This window comes from Cervus elaphus, chromosome 20 (assembly GCF_910594005.1).
Source record: "Cervus elaphus chromosome 20, mCerEla1.1, whole genome shotgun sequence".
NCBI lineage: Eukaryota > Metazoa > Chordata > Mammalia > Artiodactyla > Cervidae > Cervus > Cervus elaphus.
Genome location: NC_057834.1, coordinates 42,131,729 through 42,156,934, shown reverse-complemented (window position 1 = coordinate 42,156,934; position 25,206 = coordinate 42,131,729). Strand labels below are relative to the sequence as shown.

The 25,206-nt window shown below is 50.1% G+C and overlaps 1 protein-coding gene across 1 annotated transcript; it reads left to right on the top strand.

Annotated features, from left to right (window-relative positions):
- The first annotated feature begins 464 nt into the window (after positions 1-464).
- On the top strand, positions 465-25,168 carry CGN (cingulin). Its single transcript, XM_043878146.1, has 21 exons — positions 465-566; positions 7,050-7,924; positions 8,669-8,769; positions 8,909-8,978; positions 9,086-9,175; positions 10,840-10,967; positions 11,608-11,740; positions 12,308-12,520; positions 12,957-13,105; positions 13,352-13,484; positions 16,203-16,403; positions 16,735-16,941; positions 17,530-17,787; positions 18,778-18,948; positions 19,963-20,124; positions 21,483-21,572; positions 22,048-22,131; positions 22,245-22,363; positions 22,682-22,790; positions 23,213-23,376; positions 23,667-25,168. The coding sequence occupies exons 2-21, from the start codon at positions 7,064-7,066 to the stop codon at positions 23,806-23,808; spliced, it is 3,585 nt and encodes a 1,194-aa protein (XP_043734081.1). The 5' UTR covers positions 465-566; positions 7,050-7,063; the 3' UTR covers positions 23,809-25,168.
- Positions 25,169-25,206: the final 38 nt, after the last annotated feature.

The window sequence follows — 25,206 nt, the reverse complement described above, 5'->3', positions numbered from 1 at the left end:
GCCGGGAAGGTATCTTCCGCAGGATGCGACCGAAGAGTATTCTGCTTTATGCGGAGGTAGGGGGAGGGCAGAAGGGAGTCTGGACGGAGGTTCCGGCCGAGAACCCGGCAGGCGGGGCACTGCTCCGCAGCTGAGGCGAGAAGATGCTCTGGCGTGCGGCTCCCAGTCCAGGGCCCGGGCACGGGCCGGTCAAGGGCGGCCAGCCACTACGCCCCCAAAATGGCCTCCCGATGCCCCTCGCCGCCCCGCCCCCGCCCCCGCGCTTCGCCGCCCGCCGGCCCACGTGACCGCCGGCCCCTCCCGCCCACCCGGGCTGGCGACCCCGGGTCCCGGTCCGGGCGGCGGCGGCCCCGCCCCTCACGGGAAACGGACCAACCGGAGGGAGGGTAGGGCGGGGCGGGTGGTGACGGCCAATGAAGGTGGAGCTCCGGAGGGGAGTAACAGGTTGGTGGGAGGGGGAGAAAGAAGGAGGGAGCGCCGAGGGACAGAGGGGGAGGGCCTGAGAGCCGAGCGTGCAGCTCTCCCCGAGCCCGAGCCCGAGCCCGGGAGCGCCGAGCCCGGCTAGGGTGAGTGAACCGGGCGGGAGCGAGGGCCCCCAAGAGGCGCGCGAGCCCTCAGGTGTACCCTTGAGGGGCGGGAGTCAAGGCGATCAGAGATACCCAGGGCACAGGTGCTGTGTTGGCGAGAGGAGGAGGGGAGGTCAAGGTAGGGTGGGAGTACTACTGATAAAGAGCTGGCTTCTGCTCTAAGGTGCCAGACGCAGGTGCTTGGGAAGGTGCCAGGTGAGGGGCACCTGAGGCTAAGGCTATTCCCAGGGCATGAAAGCGTTTCAGGGCCAAGATATCTCTGGAGGTCAGATGCTGGTCCCTGGGGCAGAATTTCTCTTGGAGACCGGAATGGTAGGGGGAAGGAGTCAGTTTCGGGAGGGCAAAGGGGACTTGCTGTCTGTGGTTCAGAGACGGAAGGGAGAGGGCGTGGAAAGGTGCTGTTTCTCTGAGGTTCTTTCCCCGACTGCCAGTCTGAGCCGGCCCTGATACCTCTCTTCTGGCTTTGAGATGGCTCTGAGGTGTGGATTCTTTAACCTTTCACGGGACGAGACAGGTGCAATTAATAGACGCTGAGAGGTAGCAGGAGAGGATGCCCCCGTCTCTTTGCTAGGTGTGAAACTGAGGCTTTCGACATTTGTCCTCCTTTGCTTTCTTGCCAGAGAGGATTTTTCCTTCTTCCTCTTGAGAGAGTGCCCTATGAGAGAGGGATTTGAGTAAGCACTGATCCCTAGGCCTACAAAATATTAGAAATACTTCTTTCTAATGAGGCCTCTTTCTGGGGGCTAATGTCAAACCCTCCCTCCAAGCACACATACTTCCGGGGTTCTAGATGGAGTCGTTGGGTGAGGTTTGGGAGCCTAACCAATTTTCCTGATGCCTCTTGGAAATTCTCCATTATTCCTTGAGACCCCACCAGGCATCCCTGACAGCTGGACTATGGTGGCTGTCAGACTGGCCGAAGGCACTGGTGCAGGAAATAAGCAGGACTCGTCAGGAGATCCCAGGACTAGGAGATTCAGCACCTCTAAGTCTTCAGGCTGGATGAGAGGTGCACATGAGGGCCTAGACTAAACTTCTGAGGCAGATTTCCTTGCCTTAGGCGGGTGAGAGAACCAGAGCCAGCCATAACTTGGCCCCTTTGATGCTCTGCCTGAGGAGAGTTGTTATAATTGGGAAATAATTAGCAACCGCTATGTAGCCGACAGGCTGCCTACACATGCTTCCATACCTCTTTTTTCATCCTGAGTATTTGGGAATGGGGGGCTGGCTCTAGGGGACTGCTAATCCAGAGATTTGCCTGACCCTAAGAGGATTCTAGCTTCCTAGAACCCTTCCTGCTTTCCCCAGGCTGACCTGCTTGCCACCACCTCTGTGGGAAGTGAGGAGAGGAATAGGGCCGCTGCTTTTCTTCAGGCTAGACAAGGGGAGACCTAAGGGCCAGGGAGGTGGCCCAGGTTATGTGGGATCTGGAATGCGACCTTGGGAACTCTCAAGAGGGAGGGGTAGAGGGAGACAGTCTTCCTGTCACACACTGGGCTGTCTCTCACTCACCAGGCTCATTGTGTGTCTGTTCGCGTCTCTGTTCCTCCTGCCTGTTCCCTTCCCACCTTCTGCCTTGGCATCTTAAGCTGGACAGAGTCCCTGCCCCTGGTTTTGCCCCTCTGCCTCCTCTGTGGTGTGGAATTTCTCTAATCTGCTTCACAAACTGCCAGTGGAGTCTCCCTGGCCCTCCCCTTCCTCTTGCCTCTCAAACCTGTCCAGCCAGTTTGCAGGGGCCCAGTTCCTCATTGTGTTTTTTACCCCCACTGGCCCAGCAGCTCTGGCCTGGCGCTCAGGTTTGGCTGTTTCAGTGGACTGAGCTGGGAGTACACTTGGGGGGTTCTTTTTGGATCCTCAGTCAACCTTATCTCATTACCTGTATGAGAAAATAGGAGCCAAAAGATCAAGGTCACTGAGTGGTCATTTTCTATTTTGTTTTCCTTGTTACCTCCAAGGGGAGTCTAATCAGTGTACCTCTCGTTTATCCATTTTCTGAGTCTGCCAATTATATAGCATCTAGTGTATTGCCAGGCCCTCTGTATTCCAGTTCTTCCTGGGCACACCCGAAACCACCCCACCCCCACTTCTGCCAGGAGTCCAGAGACCCTGTCACTCCTAGTTGGAAGCCAGACGCTTATGGCTGGGCCAGAGATGATGGAATTGGGGCAGGGCAGGCTAATGAGTAACTCAGGCAGAAGTGGCTGCCTGATACAGGTGCTGTGCCCTCCCCCTCCTCGCAGGCAGGAATGACAGGCAGACAGATGAAGCTGAATTAACTTGTGGTCTAGTCTTCTTCCCGAGTGCAGTTGGTGAAGAGCGTCCTGGGCACAGGCCAGCAGTGGGAAAAGCAGGGTCAGGCATCTGGTGAGAACAGAGACTCTGGGCTCCCTGTTGCCTGGCGCTCGATCACTGTTTACCTGCCTCTGGCGCTTACGCAAGACCTTGGAGCTGCCCTGCTCCCTGGACCCCGCCCCGCTGTCCTCTGTAACTGAAGGCGGATAGGTTTCGGGTTTTCCATGTTGAATCATTTAGAGCCCTGCTTTCTGACCCATCTCAAAGATCTCTTCAGCCCTCCTGGCCCTGGAGTCACATGTTCTGGGGCTGAGGAAGATTGAGGTTTGGGAGTCCCTGGGACCTAGGGGTAGGCTTGGGTCCGCCTCTGATCAACTTGATGCTCTTGGGTGGGCAAGGGGCTGTGTACTCTCTGGGACTAGGCTGAGAACTCCTTGACCTGAATCTGGAAGATCAGTTGATATACTATCATGGTAGAGCCACATCATGACTTCTGAGAGCTGGCAGTCTAGGTTCCAAAATAATGACTGAAGAGGGCAGGGAGTCTGGGCCAGGAAGAGGTTCTGTTACTAGCACAAATAAGAAATGGCTGTGTGGGATCCTTGGGAAATCTCCCCACTGCTGTGTGAGTTCTCCTTGGTTCAGGATACAACTTTTAATTAGATATATGTTGATGTCTACTATCTGCTAGGCCCTGGGGACACAGGAGTCAGCTGAGAGCAATGTTTTTTTCCCCTCCAGAAGCTTATAATTGAGTGGAGGAAACAGTAAACAAATTGTCACTCTGATAAATGTATAATTGTGGTACATGTGTACAATGGAATATTACCCAACCATGAAAAGGAATGAATTGGAATCAGTTCTAGTGAGGTGGATAAACCTAGAGCCAGTTATACAGAGTGAAGTCAGTCAGAAAGAGAAAAATAGATATTGAATATTAATGCACACATATGGAATCCAGAAGAATGGTACTGATGGACCTATTTGCAGGGCAGAACAGACATGTGGATGTAGAGAACAGACTTGGGGACATAGCTGGGGAAGAAGAGAGTGGGATGAATTGAGAGAGTAGCATTGAAATATATGTGTTACCATATGTAAAACAGCTCGCTAATGGGAAGTTACTGTATTACACAGGGAGCTCAACCTGGTCCTTTATGACAAGCTAGGGGAGTGGGATGGGGTAGGGGGTGGGAGGTAGATTCAAGAGGGAGGGGACATATATATACTTATGGCTGATTCATGTGTATGGTAGAAAGCAACACAACATTGTAAAGCAGTTATTCTCCAATTAAGAATAAATTCAAAAATAAACTGAGGCAAATGCACGAGGTCATCTGTGGAGCATATAATGTGCATCTGATCTAGTTTGTGGGAGGGAAGGGTCAGGAAAGGCTTCTCTGAGGAAGTGACATCCTTCTGTAAAGCAAGTGAAACCAGGAAGGTCCCCTTGGAAGGAGCAGCGTATGTGCAGGATAACATTTGTTGACAACTTTGTGACAGGCTTTACTGCTAGGTGTGTTCATGTTTACTATCTTGTCATTTTCCCTCTTTTTATTGAAGGAGAATCTAATAAAGAGCAAAAATCTTAAGTGTGTAACAATAAATTTTTATAGTTGCGTACACCCATATTATTGTTATTGTCTAATTCTCACGGGCAATTACCTTGTGAGGTAGTATCATTATGTCCATCTTACAGATGACGAAACAGGCTTAGAGAAGTTGTGATTTGTCCAAGGTAATATACATTAAGTGAAGAGCAGAAACAAGGATTCCAGGTCAGATCCGGAGTCTAGTCCAGAGCCTTTTCTATCAGATGAGTGGCTTGGAGAACTTATACCTTTGCCTTGTAGCTTCTTTTCTGGTCCCATTTCTTTTCTTTTTTTAAAAAAGAATTATTTATTTATTTTTGGCCGTGCTGTGTCTTCATTGCTTCTTGAGCTTTTCTGTAGTTGCGGTGCACGGGCTTCTCATTATGGTGACTTCTGGTCTCCAGGGTGCCTGGGCTTTAGTAATTGTGGCTTCCAGGCTCTAGAGCACAGGCTAAGTAGTTGTAGCACATGGGCTTAGTTGCTCCACAACATGTGAGATCTTCCCAGATCCCTGAATCTGTGTCTCCTGCCTTGGCAGGTGGATTCTTTATCACTGAGTCACCAGGGAATCCCTCTGGTCCTATTTCTTACTTGAATTCCAGAATAGGGTCCTACCAACTAAGTATCTTGCTTTCTGGGGTATCTGAGTCAGAGGTTGGTTGGTCCAGAGAGGTTGGTCCTCCCCATTGTCTGCATAGTGGAAGGATGGGGTCCTCAGGCTCATGGGTGGTCTTTGAGGACCTTTTGAGATTCCGTGCTAAAAGTTTGGGTGAGCTGTCACCTGGGGGAAGGGTACATTGTTTTCTCAAATACCAAAACAGTGAAAAACCATTGCTGATAAGGGGTTCCTCCCCACTGTATCTTCCTCTGGAGGGGAGGGACTAGGAATGTTAGGAATGCTTTTCCTCCAAGCCCCGTCTCACCTAGAGCTCTGCCCCTCCTTTCCTTGCTCCCTCTGGTTCCTGGGCTTCCTAGCCCTTTTACAGTCCCTGCCTGAAAGGGGCCTTGCCAAGTTTCCTTGGCCCAGAGCTCTTCTGGGGGGTTGAGTCGGGTATGTTTGTGTCTCTGGCACTTCAGAGGCTCCTCCTCCAGTTTGGTGCTAGGCCCTGGTGGAGATTAGCAGAAGGGGCAGGTGAAGCTGTATTTTTTTTTTTTTTTGAAGCTGTATTTTTATTTGCTTAGAGGAGAAACTCTCCTTCCCAAGTTCCTGGAGCCAGCACATACCTGGACTACATTCCATCTGCTGACTCTGGGCTTAGGCAGTATGGACCCAGGGAGGCGACCTGCGGGTGTTCTTGGCTCTGGCCCTCAGATGGACAAGTCTGCCTGCCCTGGGGCCTCTTGGACTCATCCCACGTGGCCTGCGGGATCTCAGTTCTCCAACCAGGGACTGAACCCTGGCCCCCGCAGTGAAAGCACAAACTTCTAACTACTGGACCGCAAGGGAACTCCCTGGACTGGTACTCTTAAATGTTATTTAAATCTTTTCTTGAGTGGGCTTCCCTGGTGGCTCAGATGGTAAAGAATCCTCCTGCAGTGTGGGAGACCTGGGTTCAATCCCTGGGTCAGGAAGATCCCCTGGAGAAGGAAATGACAACCCACTCCAGTATTCTTGCCTTGAGAATCCCATGGACAAGAGGAGCCTGGCGGGCTACAGTCCATGGGGTTACAAAGAGTTGGACTTGACTGAGTGACTAACACTTTTACTTTTTTCTTGAGTAGGTAGTACATGGTAGCAAATTCAAAAGGGACCAAAAGGGACTTCCCTGGTGGTCCAGTGGCTAAGACTATGCTCCCAATGTAGGGGGCCTGGGTTTGATTCCTGGTCAGGGAACTAGATCTCATGTGCCACAGCTAAGATCCTGCGTGCCACAACTAGACCTGGCACAGCCCAATAAATGAATAAAAAATATAAACAAACAAAAAACCCCAAAGGGACAAAAAGATATCTAGGAAAGAGCCAGTCGTTCTCCCAGCCCTGTCCCTTATCCTCAGTTCCCTCACCCCTGATGCCATCACTGCTATCGGTTTCTTTGAGTATCCTCCCAGAAGTGGGATGACATACCCTGGTTCTGCTGTATTTGAAATGAGCTCTGGGAATGGAGGCCCCTGTTCTCCACTGGGCTGGAGGCATCTGCATGTGGGGCTTGTGCCTTCCTTGGGGTTGGGGGAAGCATACGGTAGTGCTATATGTATGTGTGAAGATGAAGAGAAATCTTTAAACTCTTGGAAAAGCCAAGTTCCTCAGGACTGTATTAGAGGAAAGGAGTTCTTCTGGGTAAGTGGGTCTCAAAGTGTGGAATCTGGATGTGGCATCAGCATCACCTGGGAACTTGTTAGAAATGTAAATCTGCGCTTGGGGACTACCTCCTGAGTCTGATGCTCTGCATGGGGGTGGGAGGGGTTGGGGGGTGGAGTCTGTGGTCCTTCAGATGCTGCTGCTCGGATGAAGTATGAGAACCACTGTTTTGTGTAGAGGGGATTGTAAGGCAGTCAGCCTCGTAAAAGCTGGGCAAGTGGAGGTTTCTGGGTTTCTATTTCTAATCTCTCAGCTTAAGCTCTTTCCTTTGTCTTCCAGGACTCCTCCTATCCATGGAGCAGGCGTCCACCATGGCCGAGCCCCGGGGCCCTGTTGACCATGGAGTCCAGATTCGCTTCATCACAGAGCCAGTGGGTGAGGCAGAGATAGGCACCCTACGTCGTGGCGGGCGACGGCCAGCTAAGGATGCAAGAGCCAATACTTATGGGGTTGCTGTCCGTGTGCAGGGCATCGCCGGGCAGCCCTTTGTAGTGCTTAACAGTGGAGAGAAAGGCGGTGACTCCTTTGGAGTCCAGATCAAAGGGGCCAACAACCAAGGGGCGCCAGGAGCTCTGAGCTCTGACTCAGAACTTGCCGAGAACCCCTACTCTCAGGCCAGGGAGTTGCCTGCCCCCTCGCAGGGCAGCACCTCAGATGAGGAGCCCGGGGCCCACTGGAATGGAAGACTACTCCGCTCCCAGTCCCAGGCCTCCCTGGCAGGCCCTGCCCTGATAGGTCCAGACAACAGGAGCACCAGCATGCTGGAGCTGGCCCCCCAGGGCACTTCCCTGGGCAACACCATTGACACTGCCCCTCTGTCTTCGGTGGACTCACTCATCAACAAGTTTGACAGTCACCACGGGGGCCAGATCCGGGGCCGGACTGGCCGCCGCATGCGGACGCTGCCCCCTGAACAGAGAAAGCGGAGCCAGAGCCTGGACAACCGGCTGCCACGAGACACCCTCCAGGAACGGGAGCGCCGGTCCCCCGATCACTGGGTCCCTGGCACAAAGCATGACCTGCGCGTAGGCAGCTCGAAACCGTCAGCCCAGAGCTCTCTGGGTGGCTTTAGCCGTGCCCGTCAGACCCAGGACTGGGTCCTGCAGAGTTTTGAGGAGCCACAGGGGAGGGTACAGGACCCTGCAGTGCTACAGGTCAGACTCCACCCTTCTGTGGCTTCCAACCCCTGGCCCCTTCTCATCAGTCCCGACCCACCAGCCCTGGGACCCCAAGTGGACTCAGATGATCTATAGCAGAGTCTACATTTTGTCTTTCACTTGATATCCATCTGCTTAACAGATGATATTCACGTGTACAAGATAACTTCCATGGGCAGAATTCTAAAGGAAGTGGAAGTAACTGTGAAATCACCATTCACAAGCCTGGAGAGTTAACTCGTCCTTGCCTGACCACTGTGTGTGCCTCGGTCAATAGCATTTGCTAGGGCTGCCACAGACGGAAGGCAGGCTTGGAGGATATGAGTGGCTCTCTGTTGATCTGGCCAAAACTCCCACCTTTGCCTCCCACTCAGGAATGTGAGTGAGTAGGGGAGTGACGTTACTCTGAGACAAAGTTAAATCCATTCTAAAAGTAAATCATTTACACATTCTAGTACATTAGCTGCCATTAGTGACAAATAGCCTGTGACACAGCTCACAACTGGTTGAGAGCTGCCTGTTGAGCAAAATCTGGTTTGCAGCAATAGTGAGATGTGGATCCTTCCTGGCCTGTTGCTCTGGCCTCAGAAGTGTTGCCTCTGTACCCCCTTTTCAGGCTCGTTCTTCATGCTTGAAGGGCCTCATCTCCCAACTGCCGCTTCTCTTCTATCTGAACCCCATACACGCTTCTGGCTTAATCTTCTCAACCTCCCAATTTCTTTGGGTTTACTTCTTTTGTAGTTCAAATCAACTCCAGACCTTCTCCGAGACCAGCAGGAGGCCGCCCCACCAAGCAGTGTGGATCACGTGAAGGCCACCATCTATGGCATCCTGAGAGAGGGGTGAGTGGGGACCTCTCCCAACAGCAGAGTCACTTGTTCTAGCTTTGTTCCCCATCTTCCCTGCTCTTAACCCTCCCTTCCCTCATCTCTTCTCTCCCTTGCCTCCCCTTACCTTTGCATCTGTCCTTTCATCCTCTAGAAGCTCAGAAAGTGAAACCTCTGTGAGGAGGAAGGTCACTTTGGTGCTGGAGCAGATGCAGCCTCTGGTGGTGAGTGGCCTTCTCATGGTGGAGGGAGGGGGCAGGCTTAGGGCCTCGTGCACCTCGGGATCTGGATGTGGATCCACTCACTTCTTTCCCCACTGTGTCTCTGGCAGATGGCTTCTCCTGGTTCTGCTAAGGCAAGGCAGGCTGAACTCACCCAAAAAGTGGAGGAGCTACAGAAAAAGCTGGATGAAGAGGTGAAGGTGAGGAGAAGATCAGAGGTGCGGAAGGGATGAAGGACCACATGGGAGAAGAAACTTGGCCTGGATGGGCCCTTCCAAGCCGTGGAAAGAGCGCTTGTGTGTCCTGTGAGATGAGACAAGAGTGTGTGCTAGTCCCAGGAAGGACTTTGGGGTTCTCCGGAGCTTGGAGAAGAGGAACACATTCATCAGGGGTCCAGCTACTTTCCATTCTATTCCTCTGGAAGGGCCTGTCCTAGCTCTGCCCCTTCTACTGTGCTTAGTCACTCAGTCGTGTCCGACTCTTCGCAACCCCATGGACTGCAGCCCGCCAGGCTCCTCTGTCCGTGGGATTCTCCAGGCAAGGATACTGGAGTGGGTTGCCATGCCCTCCTCCAGGGGATCTTCCCAACCCAGGGATTGAACCCAGGTCTCCCGCATTGTTGGCAGATTCTTTCCCATCTGAGCCACCAGGGAAGCCCAGCTCTACCACTTACTGACTGTATAAATCTTGAGCAAATTATTTACCTCAGTTCTTTTCATCATTATCATAATGATGGCAGTAATAGTAGCTAACATTTATTGAGTTGAATTATTGTAGTATGTACTATCCCGAGTAATATGTAATGATTACAGTGACCCTGTAAAGTAGGTATCCTGGACTCTTGTATGATAAGAAAGTTGAAGATCAGAAAGATGAAGTGAATTGCCCAAGATGGTAAGTTGTAGAGGAATTTTAAAATTCAGGTCAGTCTTATGCTCAAGCCTTTGTACTCCTCTTTTTTTTTTTCTTCCAATACTGCTTCTACCTTGGCAAAGGGGTAAAGAATCTACCTGCCAGCACAGGCGATGCAGGAGATGCGGGTTCGATCCCTGGGTTGGGAAGATCCCTTGGAGTAGGAAATGGCAACCTGTTCCAGTATTCTTGTCTGGAAAATTCCATAGACAGAGGAGCCTGGTAGTCTACAGTCCATGGGTCACAAAGAGACACAGTTGAGCACACACACACGGTTATTACCATGTAACAAATTACCTCAGAGCAAGCATCACCCGGTATCAGAGTGTCCAAGATCTGGGAGCCACTTAACGGGGTAGTTGTGGCTCAGGGCCTGTAATGAACTTCCAGTCAAGATATTGGCCGGGGGGTCTAGTCACTAGGATACTTGACCGGAGTTGGAGGCTTTACTTCTAGCACGGCTTACTCAATGGTGGCTAGCTGGAGGCCTCAGTTCCTTGCCACGTGGACCTCTTCATAGGGTTGCTGAGTGTCTTCACAGTATGGTAACTACCTTCCCTCAGAGTGAGTGGTTCAAGAGAGAAGGTAAGAAGGAAGCTGCAGTGCCTTTTTATGACCTCGTCTTAGAAGTGACACATCACTTCCTCCTTTTTCTGTTTGTTAGAAGGGATAGCCTGTACTCAAGGGGAGTCTATACTAAGTCCAGCCTCTGCTCAAGGGGAGAGGTTTCACCTTTCGAAAGGAATGGCAAAGAATCTGTGGACAGGTTTTAAACCCTTACAAATACCAAGGTTTCATATGAGGATTAAATGCAGATAATATACATAAGGTTCCTGGTTCAGTGCCTGTCACATAGTGAATATCAATAGGTGTTAGACATTTCCATTATTCCTGGTCCTTCTGAGAGGCTTGACCTACCCTTCACCTGTTTTATTCTCCTTTCCTTTTCCAGAAACGGCAGAAGCTAGAGCCGTCCCAGGTGGGGCTGGAACGGCAGCTGGAGGAGAAGGCAGAAGAGTGTAGCCGATTGCAGGAGCTGCTGGAGAGGAGGAAGGGGGAGGCCCAGCAGGGCACCAAGGAGTGAGTGCGGCTGCTGGCACGCCCAGGGCTGCGTGGGGGCCTCAGCCAGACTCAGAGACTCCCCCAGGGTTGGGGGAGACAGGGAAATCTCCAGAAGCTGAAAGGGGCAGACAGAGATGGTTAAAGATGGGACCTTTCTCTTTACCGTTTCTACCAGATGTGCTAATAGAGCATGAGTTAGGCAGCCTGGGTTTGCCCTGTGCATCAAGTTCTTAATCTGTAAAATGGGGTTAATAATAGTACCTGCCTCACCGAATTGTTGTGAGGATTCAATCATTCATGTAGCAGAAGTTTTTCGATGAGTATTATATAGTAGGTACTGATCTAGATTCCTATGGTTCATCAGTGGGCCATAAAGATGAAGCAAAGTTTCTAGTGAGGAAGAACAGACAGTAAACAACAAGCATATTATATAAGTAAATGTGTAACATGTGAGAAGGTGGTAGGTAGAGTAGGTTAAAGAACCTTAGGAGGGCTGGGTTGTAGGGGAGCAGGTTACAGTATTAAATCAAACAGGGGAGACATTGTTAAGATTTGAACAAATGCTTGAAGGAAGTTTAAAGGGATTACTATAAGTAAAGTGTTTAGAAAATGGACTGATACTTAATGCTCAATAATGTTGTCTGTGATTGATTATTAGGCTCCAGAACATGAAGCTTCTCCTGGACCAGGGTGAAAGGGTACGGCATGGGCTGGAGACCCAGGTGATGGAGCTGCAGGACAAGCTGAAACAGGCCCAGGGTCCTGAAGCTGCTAAGGAGGTGCTAATGAAGGTAGGGAGGAGAGTGTGTGTATTGATTGCTTCAGTCACATCCAACTCTGCAGCCCCATGGACTGTAGCCCGCCAGGCTCCTCTGTCCAGGGAATTCTCCAGGCAAGAATACTGGAGTGGGTTGCCATTCCCTTCTCCAGGGGAATCTTCCCAACCCAGGGATCAAACCCAGGTCTCCTGCTTTGCAGATTTGTTATCGTCTGACACCAGGGAAAGCCCAGGGAGTAGGGTGGGGTACCCTCATCTCTGTTCCCTTTCAGCAAGAGCATCCTCAAGTCTGCTCATCTATAGTTTCCCCCAAAGTATGGGGAGGAGGTAGCTAACTGTCTCTTTAGGGTGCTTTCAGGCAGGTTCAATGGTGGGGTGATACCAGAGACCAGAATGGTGGATTTCCTTTAGCCTAACTAGGCATTGTAGAGGGCAGAGAGCACCTACCTGTTCACATGCCTAGCAGATTTGAGGCGCTCAATACATATTTTTTGACTGACTAGATTAATAAATGGGTGAATTGACAGACAGGTGGGTTCTAATATGGTCACCTCTGTACTTCCACCTTCACTTTCCCCAGGACCTGGTAGAGACCCGGGAGCTTCTGGAGGAGGTCTTGGAGGGGAAACAGCGGGTGGAGGAGCAGCTGAGGCTGCGGGAGCGAGAGCTGACGGCCCTGAAGGGCGCCCTGAAGGAGGAGGTGGCCTCCCGGGACCAGGAGGTGGAGAACGTGAGGCAGCAGTACCAGCGAGACACCGAGCAGCTTCGCCGGAGCATGCAGGACGCGACCCAGGCATGTGACGAGAGCAGGGCTGGAAAAAGAGGGCATCCCAGGGAAGGGGCCTGCTTTGAGGTCTTGGTATCTGGGGATTTTTTTTTTTCCTGGTCATCACCGGAGCTCCTGCTAAAAGACACATGTGAGATGTAATGAAAACCTTCGTCGGGAAACCTGTAAGGGCGGAGAGAAGGGGTGTGGGCCAGAAGTCCCACGAGGGTGTGTGATTGAAGTCCCGTGGGGAAATAATGGAGGAGACTCCCTCTGGATGACACACGCACACTGTCTTGGGAGGAGAGCCTTGTGCTAGCACTGCGCCAGGCTCCCCGGGTGGCAGGGTGTGCAGCTGGCACGGTGCCCCTGGATCTGAGTCTTACCGTCTGCGCTCTCACACTTTGCTCTGGAGTTAGCTCTTGCCTCTGAACGTCCTGGCCCCAACTCTCCTCTTCCCTAGGACCACGCAGCGTTAGAAGCCGAGAAGCAGAAGATGTCAGCCCTGGTGCGGGGGCTGCAGAAGGAGCTGGAGGAGACCTCAGAGGAGACAGGGCATTGGCAGAACATGTTTCAGAAGAACAAGGAGGAGCTGAGAGCCACCAAGCAGCAGTAAGGATAGTCCCCCAGGAAGCTCGTCCACTGTTCTTCTATCCCTGCTCTTCTCGGTCAGCGCTGTGCTCCTTCCTCTCCCGTTTCTCAGATTGCCCTTCTCCGTGTCCACCTTCCTCCCTCTTGAGGGTGGGTGCCCAGTGTATTAACCTCCAGGGAGGTGGTTTTCATCGTTCTGCTGGCCTCTCCCCAGCAGGTGGCCCCACTGTGTTCCCTTTCCCTTTTCTCTCACCTTGCTGGGCTCAGACTCCTGCAGCTGCGTATGGAGAAGGAGGAGATGGAAGAGGAACTCGGGGAGAAGATAGAGGCTTTGCAGAGGGAACTAGGGCAGGCCCGAACTGGTGCTGGAGATACTCGCCAGGTGGAGGAGCTCAAGAAGGTACTTGGAGGCTGGGGGGCAGAAGGGCAGGTTGGGGTGGTGGGCACGTGCCTCACCCATCCACGAGGGCCTTCACACTGTCTCCCACTGCTTTGTTTTCAGACTTCCTCCTGCCTGCTCAGCCTTATCTCTTCACAGCACACACTCCGGCAGGACTGGTCTCCTCATTCATTGTAGACATTTCTAATGGAAAGAACTCTCCGTGGCCAGCTTGGGTTATAGCCAGAGGCTGCTGGCTGCCTCCCAAGAGACCTTATGGGTAGCAACATTGAGGTGAATTTGTGAAACTCCAGGCTCCTTTTTGCAAGCTTGGAAACCTCATTTGGTCAGCATAGCAAGGGTTACTTCATCTTTTAGAGGGGACTCATTAACTACACTTATGAAACCAACATTTACAGTTAGAACACTGGCTTATTAACTTAAAATGAGCAGTGTTGTCACATGGATTGGAACACTTGCAGTGCGTGGCCAGCTGACCTACATGGGAAGCCAAATTTTAATTTGAAGGCTACTGCAGAATCTAGACCCAGGGAACTAAATGTTTTTATCATGCGTGGATATTTTATAAACAATCTCATAGAATTGAAATGAACACAGAAATAATTTCTTCATATTCCTGGTATTAGTTTATGAAGGACAAGAAAGCAATGCATTATTTCAAATGATTTGAAAGTTAGAAAATATTTTCATTAATTATAGAGAAGTGGCATTTATGGCCTCTTGAGAATCCTTCTGGGTCTACATTTCTTTGATTGTCTAGGCTTGATATGTAGTAGGTGCTCAGTTAACAAGCATTAATTAATCAATGCTTGTTTATCATGCATTTACTATAAGACTACCTAATTGTAATCAGTAAGCATTATATTTTTAAATGAGTAAAGAAATATAGCTCTAAATGATGATTTCCCAGATAAATAAAAGCTTGAGCTTACACAGAATTTTTGGTGGAGAAAAAGATAATAAATGTTAACCAGATATACTTAGGTGGTTGTGAAATCAGAAGTACTCCTAGTTTTTACTGTATTGTTATTAAGTTAACAAATAAAGATAGTCTGAAGTCTGTTCATTATATTAGCTGACATAGTGAACTTGGATATTCCTCTGGACAATCTCAATTGATTTATTATGCTAGGTAAAGCTAAAAAGTAATAACTACTGTTTCATTTTTCTCATATATTAAGTATATTTTATTAACTATTTAATCAACCTATAACATATACGTTAGGAAAACAGACTAACCCAGTCCACTCTAAACCATACTCTGTGGTAGTTCTCTTTTTCGTTGTAGTTAGTATGTTATTGTCTTATATAGAAGACTCACTATATACATATAACCTTTCAGCCTAATAGTAGCTACTAGATAATTAGAACCAGAAATCATATTTTAATATTTTTAAAAAGAAATCAGATCAGCAAATCACACTAATATTTATTGTGTCACATACTTTGGTTTTCAGCATTTGAAAAAAAATAGCTATTTTTATTTTATTCATACACTCATCTGTTCTTATTCCATATAGTTTTTTTAAAGTAGAGATTTAGTCCATGTACCATAAAAGTCACCCTTTTAAAGAATACAGTTTAGTGGGGTTTTGTACACTCACAGAGTTTTACAACCATCACCACTATCTAATTATAGGATATTCTAATTACCCCAAAAAAGAACCCTGTATCCATTAGCAGTCACTCTCCTCATTCCCGGGAGCCACTAAGCTGCTTTCTCTCTCTATGGATTTGCTTATTCTGGACATTTTGTATAATTGGTCTCCTATAATATCTAGCCTTTTGTGTCTGGCTTCTTTCATCTAGTATGTTTCTCAAGGTTTATCTGTGTTGTACCAACTAACAGTATTTCATTACTTTTTATGGCTGAATAATATTCCACTGCATGGATATACCACATTTGTTTATCTTCATCAGTTTTTAAACATTTTATAATTTATTTGTGGCTGTGCTGGATCTTCATTGCTTTCCTTGGTCTTTCTCTAGTTGCGGCAAATGGGGGCTACTCTTTGTTGTGGTGCGTAGGCTTCTCATTGTGGCGGCTTCTCTTATTGTGGAACATAGACTCTAGACAAGTGGGCTTCAGTAGTTGCAGCACAGGAGCTTAGCACTTGTGGTGCATGGGCTTAATTACTCTGTGGCATGTGGAATCTTCCTGGACCAGGAATAGAACCTGTGTCCCCTGCATTGGCCACCAGGGAAGTCTTATCTGTTCATCAGCTGGTGGACATTTGGGTCATTTCTATATTTAACTATAATGAATAATGCCACTATGAACTTTCACTTACAGGATTTTTCTAAACATACATTTATATAGTTCTCTTGGGTATATAGCTAGGAGTGGAATTGCTGGGTCATATGGTCACTTTATGGTTAACTCTTTGAAAGTGGAAGTCATTCATTCGTGTCTGACTCTTTGTGACCCCATGAACTATACAGTCCATGGAATTCTCCAGGCCAGAATACTGGAGTGGGTAGCCATTCCCTTCTCCAGGGAATCTGCCCAACCCAGGTCTCCCGCATTGCAGGCAGATTCTTTACCTGCTGAGCCACAAGGGAAGCCCAAGAACTCTTTGACACATTGCCAAATTATTTTCCAAAGTGGCCATGCCATTTCACATTCTCACCAGCAATGTGTGAGAGTTTCAGTTCCTCCACTCTCTGGTATCCCAAGCTGGCTCTGTCTGCCCTGTCACCATTTCCCTTCCCTTCTAGGAGCTGCACCGGACACAGGAGGAACTTAAGGAGCTGCAGGAAGAGCAGCAGAGCCGGGAGGTGGCAGGGCGACACCGCGAGCGGGAGTTGGAGAAGCAGCTGAGGGTCGAGGCTGAACGAAGCCAGGGGCTGGAACAGCAGAACCTGCAGCTACAAAAGACCCTCCAGCAACTGAGACAAGACTGTGAAGAGGCTTCCAAGGCAAGGGGAGTGGGCATAGGGCTTAGGAGGTGGAGGCTGAGGGGTCTGGAGGGCTGAGGAGCCAGAGGGCGTGCAAAATGACCTATCATGGGTATGTATAGACCAAATACCACGGTCCTAGGTGTGTGCTTAAACGTAGTCAGGATGTGGCTGGGGAGGCCGGACTTTACCTTGTGACACCCACTGCTTCTCTGTAGGGTGGGGTTCTCAGGGAAGCCTCTGGCTGGCGGTATCACCCCTCTTTCAGTCGCTCTCTGTGGGGTGGTTTTCCTGGGAATTGTCGATGACCTCGAGCCCCGGGGTCTGAGCCACCTCTCTGAACCCGCCTCAGGCTCAGATGGCAGCAGAGACGGAAGCGGCAGTGCTGGGGCAGCGTCGAACAGCAGTGGAGACAACGCTTCGGGAGACCCAGGAAGAAAATGACGAATTCCGACGGCGCATCCTGGGTCTGGAGCAGCAACTGAAGGAGGCACGAGGCTTGGCGGAGGGTGGGGAAGTGGCGGAGGCTCGACTTCGCGACAAGGTGCAGCGGCTAGAGGTTGGTGCTTTCGCTAACATCTTTGGCTTCCTCCCTGTCCTCTGTCCTCTCATCCCTGGCTAAATACTGGTGGCCCAGATGGTAAAGAAACTGCCTGCAATGCAGGAGACCTGAGTTCAATCCCTGGGTCAGGAAGATCCCCTGGAGAAGGGAATGGCAGCCCACTCCAGTATTCTTGCCTGGAGAATCCCATGGACAGAGGAGCCTGGCGGGCTATAGTCCATCGGGTCACAAAGAGTCGGACACGACTGAGCAACTAACATGAACATGAACATGAACATGAACTCAGCCATCGCTTTTATTTTGCCTGTAATGTGTTTCTGTTTGTCTCCCTAGCCCTCTGTTAACCTTGGGTTTGTTTCTGGAGTGTGCTTTGGTGTGAATGCCTCAGCCTTTGCACTAGTGTTTTTGTCCATCTCCCACTCTGCATGGTCTCTGATCTTGGTTGGTTCCTCTGAGCCTGTTTTTATTGTCCACCTTTTTCAGAAATATCTCTTCCTCCTCCCTCCCATCTACTCACCTCCAAATGGCTTTAGCCTGAGCTTTGCATCCTCTTGGTCCAACATCCCTCACCTTTCCCTCTCCCAGGCCGAGAAACAGCGGCTAGAGGAGGCCTTGAATGCAGCTCAGGAAGAGGAGGGGAGCCTGGCAGCAGCCAAGCGGGCACTGGAGGCACGGCTGGAGGAGGCCCAGCGGGGGCTGACCCGCCTGGGGCAGGAGCAGCAGGCGCTGAACCGGGCACTGGAGGAGGAGGGGAAGCAGCGGGAGGCGCTCCGGCGCAGCAAGGCCGAGCTGGAGGAGCAGAAGCGCTTACTGGACAGGACTGTGGACCGGCTGAACAAGGAGGTGGGGCACGGGCTGGCCCAGCCTCAGGAGGAGGCTCAGCTCCTGTAGAAGCTTGCCTGGAGCAGTGGACAGGGGAGGGAGTGGGGTCACAGCGTGTGGTGTTTGCTTTCCTCAAGTTCATTGTTGGGGAAGGCAAGGCCAAAGAGGCAGAGTGGCATCCTTCCTGCGTCCCCTGAGTGTTCTTGCCCTCCCCCGCCATCCCATTCCTTTACGGTCTAATCCTTGGAGCCCTTCTGTCTCCTGGAGTTCCTTTTAGAAGTCTATAAGACCTAAACATAGGAATCTTCATTGGTAGAGTTTTATATGTAGAGGAAGGGAAGAAAAAGGCCTATGGTCCCTCCTTAGACATCTGTAAGACCTAAAAACAGGAATTTTCATTGGTAGAATTTTATATTTGGGGGAGGGAAGGAGAAAGGAAGAAAAGGAAAGAAATTGCTTTTTCTCGGGTAAGATCATCCACCCAGTCTCTTATTTATAAAACTGGAGCAACACCTATTTCATCAGTTCTTAAATGTACATTGTATCATCTCTGAGATTGATTTGTCTTATAATTGATGGTATGTTATAGTTCAGTTGGCAACTTTTTCTTTCAATGGTATACCTTATAATAATTGGTATCATGGGTTTGCTAAAATATGGTCATTTCAGGCTTACTTTGTATCAGGCACTGCTGTAAGTACGTATGTAATTAATTAACATAATTCTCACAACAATCTTGTGATGTACTGTTATTATCCCATTTTACAGATAGGGAACTGAGACTGAGAGGATAAGTAACTTGCCTGTGGTCGCACAGCTAAGTGGTAGAGCCGGATTTGAACCCAGGAGATCTATATATTACTCCCAGCCACACTAGGGACCTAGGTCCAGGAGAGAGCAAGAGACAGCTGCTTGGGCAGAAAGAACCTTGGGAGTCTGGGCCCAGAGAAGGGACAGAGGCATCTGTTAAAGAGTTGCAGGGTTGAAAAAGCTCTTCTCTCTGTGTCTCAGCTGGAGCAGATTGGGGACGACTCAAAGCAAGCCCTGCAGCAGCTCCAGGCCCAGCTGGAGGATTACAAGGAAAAGGCTCGGCGGGAGGTGGCAGATGCCCAGCGCCAGGCCAAGGAGTGGGCCAGTGAAGCTGAGAAGACCTCTGGGGGGCTAAGCCGGCTTCAGGATGAGGTAGGAGCCTAAATGGCAGGATAGTGGGAATCCTCCCAGTGTTCTCATTGCCTCTTAATTAAGTGTGTCTGACTCTTTGGGACTCCATGGACTGTAGCCCACCAGGCTTTTATGTCCATGAGATTCTCCAGGCAAGAATACTGGAGTGGGTAGCCATTCCTTTCTCTAGGGGATCTTCCTGACCCAGGGATAGAACCAGGGTCTCCTGCATTGCAGGCATACTCTTTACCTTCTGAGCCACGAAGGAAGTGAAGTGAAAGTTGCTCAGTCGTGTCCAACTCTTCACGGCCCCATGGACTACAGAGTCCATGGAATTCTCCAGGCTAGAATACTGGAGTGGGTAGCTGTTCCCTTCTCCAGGGGATCATCCCAATCCAGGGATCGAACCCAAGTCTCCCACATTGTAGGCGGATTCTTTACCAGCTGAGCCATGAGGGAAGCCTGCCTCTTAATTAAAGCTGTTACCAAAGGATCCTAGGATCTGGGTTTAGGTCTAATCACTTAGGCGGGGGAGGGTGGAGGGAGTTGTCCACCCTAGATGCAGACAGAGGATGCATTCCCCAGTGGCTCAGCAGTAAAGACTCCTCCTACAATGCAGGAGACATAGGAGATGCAGGTTCGATCCCTAGATTGGGAAGATCCCCTGGAGGAGGAAATGGCCACTCACTCCAGTGTTCTTGCCTGGAGAATCACATGGACTGAATAGCCTGGCAGGCTGTAGTCCATAGGGTCATAAAGAATCCGACATGACTGAATCAACTGAGCATGCATGCACTTAGGCAGGGCTGTATACTGTAGTGATGCACTTACATCACTCTTGTACAGACAACACATCCTCTCCTGATGCATTTTCAAACCCTGCTGCACATTAGGGGCACCTGGGGAGATTTTGAAAAATCTCAATACCCAGGATGCATCCTGTCCACTTAAATCATAAACCCCGCAGGGTGGACTGCTCCCACCCTACCTCCGCCTCACTTTATCTGAGCTATTGCATTTTTCCCTTCTGACCAGACTCAGAGGCTGCGACAGGCCCTGCAGGCTTCCCAGGCTGATCGGGACACAGCCCGGCTGGACAAAGAGCTACTGGTCCAGCGATTGCAGGGGCTGGAACAAGAGGCAGAGAACAAAAAACGCTCTCAGGATGACAAGAGTCGGCAACTCAAGAGCCTTGAGGTGAGGACACTGACGTGTGGAGGCAGGGTGGGGGAAGACGGGGGGAGGTCTGAATCCTGGTGCAGGTGGGACTTCTGTGGGAAGAAAAGCCAGGACACTCCCAGCCTCTTTCTGTATTAGGGATGGAAAACTGGCAGCCCACAGCTGATGGGTTTTGTTTGACTGCAATGCTTTAAGCAACTTTGAATTAATTGCCAGTGTTTAGAAATTTAAAGATGTCAAATAAAATTTTGGATTTCTAGCCTCTTGTCTACCTTTGAAAAATATAACAGTGAGGGGTTTTGAGTTCCGAGTTGTCTGCTTGGTAGTAGTTGGCTGGAGCTGAGCAGTGGCTTCTCCCCTTTAGAGTCAACAGTGGCCTTCAGTTTGCTGTATTTGGCAATAACAACAACAGTAATAATAGCAGCAAACACTTAATATATTGTGCTGTGTGCCAAGTAGTTAAGAATCATTTAATCCTGAGCAATGCAGGAGACCTGGGTTTGATCCCTGGGCCCAGAAGATCCACTGGAGAAGTGAATGGCAACCCACTCCAGTATTCTTGCCTGGAGAATCCCATGGACAGAGGAACCTGGTGGGCTATGGTCCATGGGGTCACAAAGAGTCAGATATAACTGAGCAGCTAACACTCATTCACTCACTCAGTCCTGAGAATAGCCCTTTGGAATGGGTAGTTTTGTTCTGTCCATTTTACAGATGTGGAAAACAGACACAGAGAGGCTAAGCCACTTGTCCATGGCCCCTTTGCTAGGAAGTGGTGAAATGAAATGAAGTGAAAGTCGCTCACTCACGTCCGACTCTTTGCAACCCCGTGGACTATACAGTTCATGGAATTCTCCAGGCCAGAATACTGGAGTGGGTAGCCTTTCCCTTCTCCAAGGGATCTTCCCAATGGAGGGATTGAATCGGGGTCTCCTGCATTGCAGGTGGATTCTTTACCCTCTGAACCACCAGGGAAGGAAGTGGTAGATCTGATTTTTAAACCCAGGCAGTCTGGCTCTGGTGCCCACGCTCTTAGTCTGTATATGGTACTGCCTGGCTTGAATTTAGAAGCTTGGGTTTCTATTTTTCCATTAGGGAAATAGGGCTGCCCCAGTGAGAAATAGATTCTGGGGTTTGTCCTCCTGCCAAGGGGTCAAGATCAAAGTGGGCCCACTCCTTCCTGTTGATGCCTCACTTGGGCAGCAGAGGGCGCTAGCTCCATGGTAGCTCTGGGCAGGGGGAGGGACCAACGGATTGTGGGATGGGGAGAGACAAGAATCTTCGGAGGCTGGGGTCTGAGAGAGTCCAGGTCAGAGTGGCATTGTGGTGTCCAGCATTTGGGGCAGAATTAACCCAAATTGTTGTCCCTCTGCCAGGAAAAAGTCTCACGGCTGGAGGCAGAGTTAGATGAGGAGAAGAGCACGGTGGAGCTGCTGACCGACCGGATGAATCGTGGCCGAGATCAGGTAACCCCTTCCTGACCCCTCATCTATGTTTACGCCTGATGACAGTTTATGCCTCTCGCCCTTTCAAAAACAACCCTACCTTCCCATCTTTCATGTCTGGAGAGCTCTGGCTGCAGAATTGGTGCGTGGCTAGTTCTACTGCAGAGTCTCATCTGCTTTCGGGAGGGGTTGGCAGGTTTCCTCAAGTGGAAAGAAGCCAGGAATTTGAATGGAGGAAGGAATCCTTGGTGGCCTGGGCTACTGACCTGAGTCCGGTCCATTTCCATTCAGAAAGGATTCTGGTTCCTGGTGAGACAGGAGGCCTTGTTTCAATCCTTATGGCTCCTCCCATTCGAGTAGGCTGTGATTTCTTAGTTGCCTGGGAATTTGGGGGATTCAGAGAGCACCTTCCATTTACTCTGCCCAGCTTGGTTTCAGCTTGCTGGTTCATCATCAGTCCTCCCCAAGTCCAGTTCCTCTGGCCTATCCCTGCTAGGTGGACCAGCTGAGGACAGAGCTCATGCAAGAGAGGTCAGCCCGGCAGGACCTGGAGTGTGACAAAATCTCCTTGGAGAGACAGGTGAGGGGGTGGGGTGGGCAGTCTCAGGGAGAGACCTTGGGAGGTGGGTAGAATGACCATGGAAGCAATTGGAAGTAGAGTGCAAACCAAGGAGGCTTCCTGTCCCCTCTCAGAACAAGGACTTGAAGAGCCGGTTGGCCAGCTCAGAAGGCTTCCAGAAGCCCAGCGCCAGCCTCTCGCAGCTGGAGTCCCAGAATCGGGAGTTGCAGGAGCGGCTGCAGGCAGAAGAGAGGTGACATGAGCCATCCTTTCTCTCTCCCTCTGGGCTTTTTCTCCTCTGGGCCCCTCCGTCTTCTGTCTCAGTCATGGCAATCTGGCTTGATCTTTTGGGAGCCCTCTTATCTTGATAGGGAGAAGAGAGAATTATGGAAATTCTGAAATGTGAATGGCCTCTGTCTACCCAGTTCTTTGGATCTGCCCTGGATCCTCCCCAGCCTAATGGTGGGGCTTGTGGCTGAGCCCTTGGAGTCCTTGGAGGCAGTACGGGGCCAAGTAGCAGCTTCTTTAGAAATGACAACAGCGTAGACATCCCCGTACCCCGCCCTTTTAGGGAGAAGACAGTTCTGCAGTCTACCAACCGAAAACTGGAGCGGAGAGTTAAAGAGCTGTCCATCCAGATTGATGATGAAAGGCAGCATGTGAATGACCAGAAAGACCAGGTAAGGATGGCAGCCAGGGCCAGGCAACCATAGGGCAAGTATATACTATGCATTTTCTTTTTTTTTTTTTTATTTTTTTTTTACTATGCATTTTCTTGAAGGCCAGGGGAGGGCCTCCCTCATAGGTGTTCTATCTTAGACCTTTTTTCTATAAGGACAGAGAAACTAGAGTAAAAGGACTAGATTAGTGCATAGTAAGCATATGTACTGAGTACTTACGATGCACTGGGTACCTTTTCTAAGTGATGTATTAACTCATTTAACCCCCAAGACAAACCTATAAGGTTAGGGAACTTGCCTATGGTCACAACATTTTTCTAGGGGCAACTACATATACCTTGTCAAGATTGCTACAGGGGAGGGTCTCAGGCCATGGTAGCAGCAGCTACTTTTCTAATGGGGGGATTTGGTATCTTGCCTAGCTAAGCCTGAGGGTGAAGGCTTTGAAGCGGCAAGTGGATGAAGCCGAAGAGGAAATTGAGCGACTGGACAGCCTGAGGAAGAAAGCCCAGCGTGAGCTGGAGGAGCAGCATGAGGTCAATGAACAGCTCCAGGCCCGCATCAAAGCCCTGGAGAAGGACTCCTGGTAGGGGCTGCTCTTCTGCCCCCAGCTCCATTGGGAATGAGCTCTCCTGAGCTGGGTGGGGAGGAGGGTCTCTAAGAGGGGACTTTGCAGGCACTCATTCTTGGATGAAAGCCAGGATGGTTGTGTTTTAGTACCTCAATATCCATCCTGTACCCCATCTCCCCTACTTCTTAGGGGAATCTTATGCGTAGTTTTAGGCTTTAGAAAACTGAGTTTCCTTAGCATGAGAAGGGAGGCTGTTTAAATCTTTCTGTCATCTTCCCTGACTGGTATTCCTCTCTTTGACTCAGGCGCAAAGCTTCCCGCTCAGCTGCTGAGTCAACCCTCCAGCACGAAGGACTGAGCTCAGATGAGGAATTTGACAGTGTCTACGATCCTTCCTCCATCGCCTCACTGCTTACAGAGAGCAACCTGCAGACCAGTTCTTGTTAGCTTGTGGTCCACAAGGGCCCATAAACCACACTTGAGGCCTGGCCAGTTCTGCTCTGCTCTGCCCAGCTTCAGATTCCTCATCTCTGGCATGGATCCAGTTATTAAAGACCTAAGATGGGGGGGGGTTTGAGTGATGGTGATAAAAAAATGCATCTGCGCTAAACCAGTAGAGGAACTTTCCCCTTCCTCTGGGGGGAGTGGGCTCTTTAGGCCAACTGAGCCCCCTCCTTAAGTGCCGATAACCCCCTCCTCTGCTCCCTCATAGCAGCAGGCTGGTCAGGGGGATTGAGTAGAAAAGGAAGGGATAGAAATTGCCATGTATATAAAGCTTTCTTTCTTTAGCCCTTAACCCCAGGCTCAGGGAAATACCCTACGTGATTCTGCCCCCTTGACTCCTGCAATTCCTCTCCTTCCTATTCTGGAGCAGGGTTAGGGGAGCATTGTGGGTAATGGACATGCTGGCGTGACTCTGCCCACTTCTCACATGCTCTTCTTTGCACAGTCATGGGGCCCATGCGGTAGTCCCCACCTGTCTCCATTACTGTATTTTTTGTCTTCCCTAGGCTAGGATCCAAGGGACCCTTTCTCCTTCCCTTCCCATCTTTACCATTTCTACGTTCCTTCTTTCTTCTCAGTGCCTTAGCCAGGGTGAGGAGATATGGATGCTCTTCTTGCCTTTTATTACCTGCACATTCATACCTCTCCAAAGATCACCTTTTCCCCAGCTGGGGCCCTCTGCCTTCCCTGCCGCCCCAGTGACTGGTTGAGAGATCTACCGGCTTCTCTGCCTATTAGCCCCTGTGAGAGGGGCTTTGGTAGGGCTGTGATAAGGTGGTGGAGCCTGCTTCTGCTCAGGGTTTCCATCCTTCCTTCTCCCCCTCTGGATTATGTTGTGTTTATAAGATGGTTGGACCTGGAAACCCTGACAACTGTCTACACAAGTTTGAAAAGCAAAGGTTTCAGTCTCTGTGGCCATACTGTGGTTTCTCTTATCGGAGGTGCCCAAGCCCAGTAGGGAATTGAGGGACCCTCATTATCTCAGGAGCCTGGACCTGACACAGAGGGGCTAGAGGCTGACTCTTGGTAGAAATGGGAAGAGGCAATGGAGGATTTGTTCCTCTTCTGGGATTCGGGGAGAGCCAAGTTCTGGTGGGGAGGAGGTGAGGAAGATGATTCACCTTTCTTATTTCCTAAGCAGGCTCTGTAAGGAGCCTAGGGGAGGGAGAAGCCTGTTCTCATCAATGACTTGTAATTTCATGATTTAGAAAAATTCCTCTATTCTGCAAATCATATATTCTCTCCCAATCCAATCAAGCATTGAATTTTTATTTTAAATTAAATAAAAATTATATATCTATACTGAAACCCTTGACTTGTCTTCTCATTCATTTTCCTGAC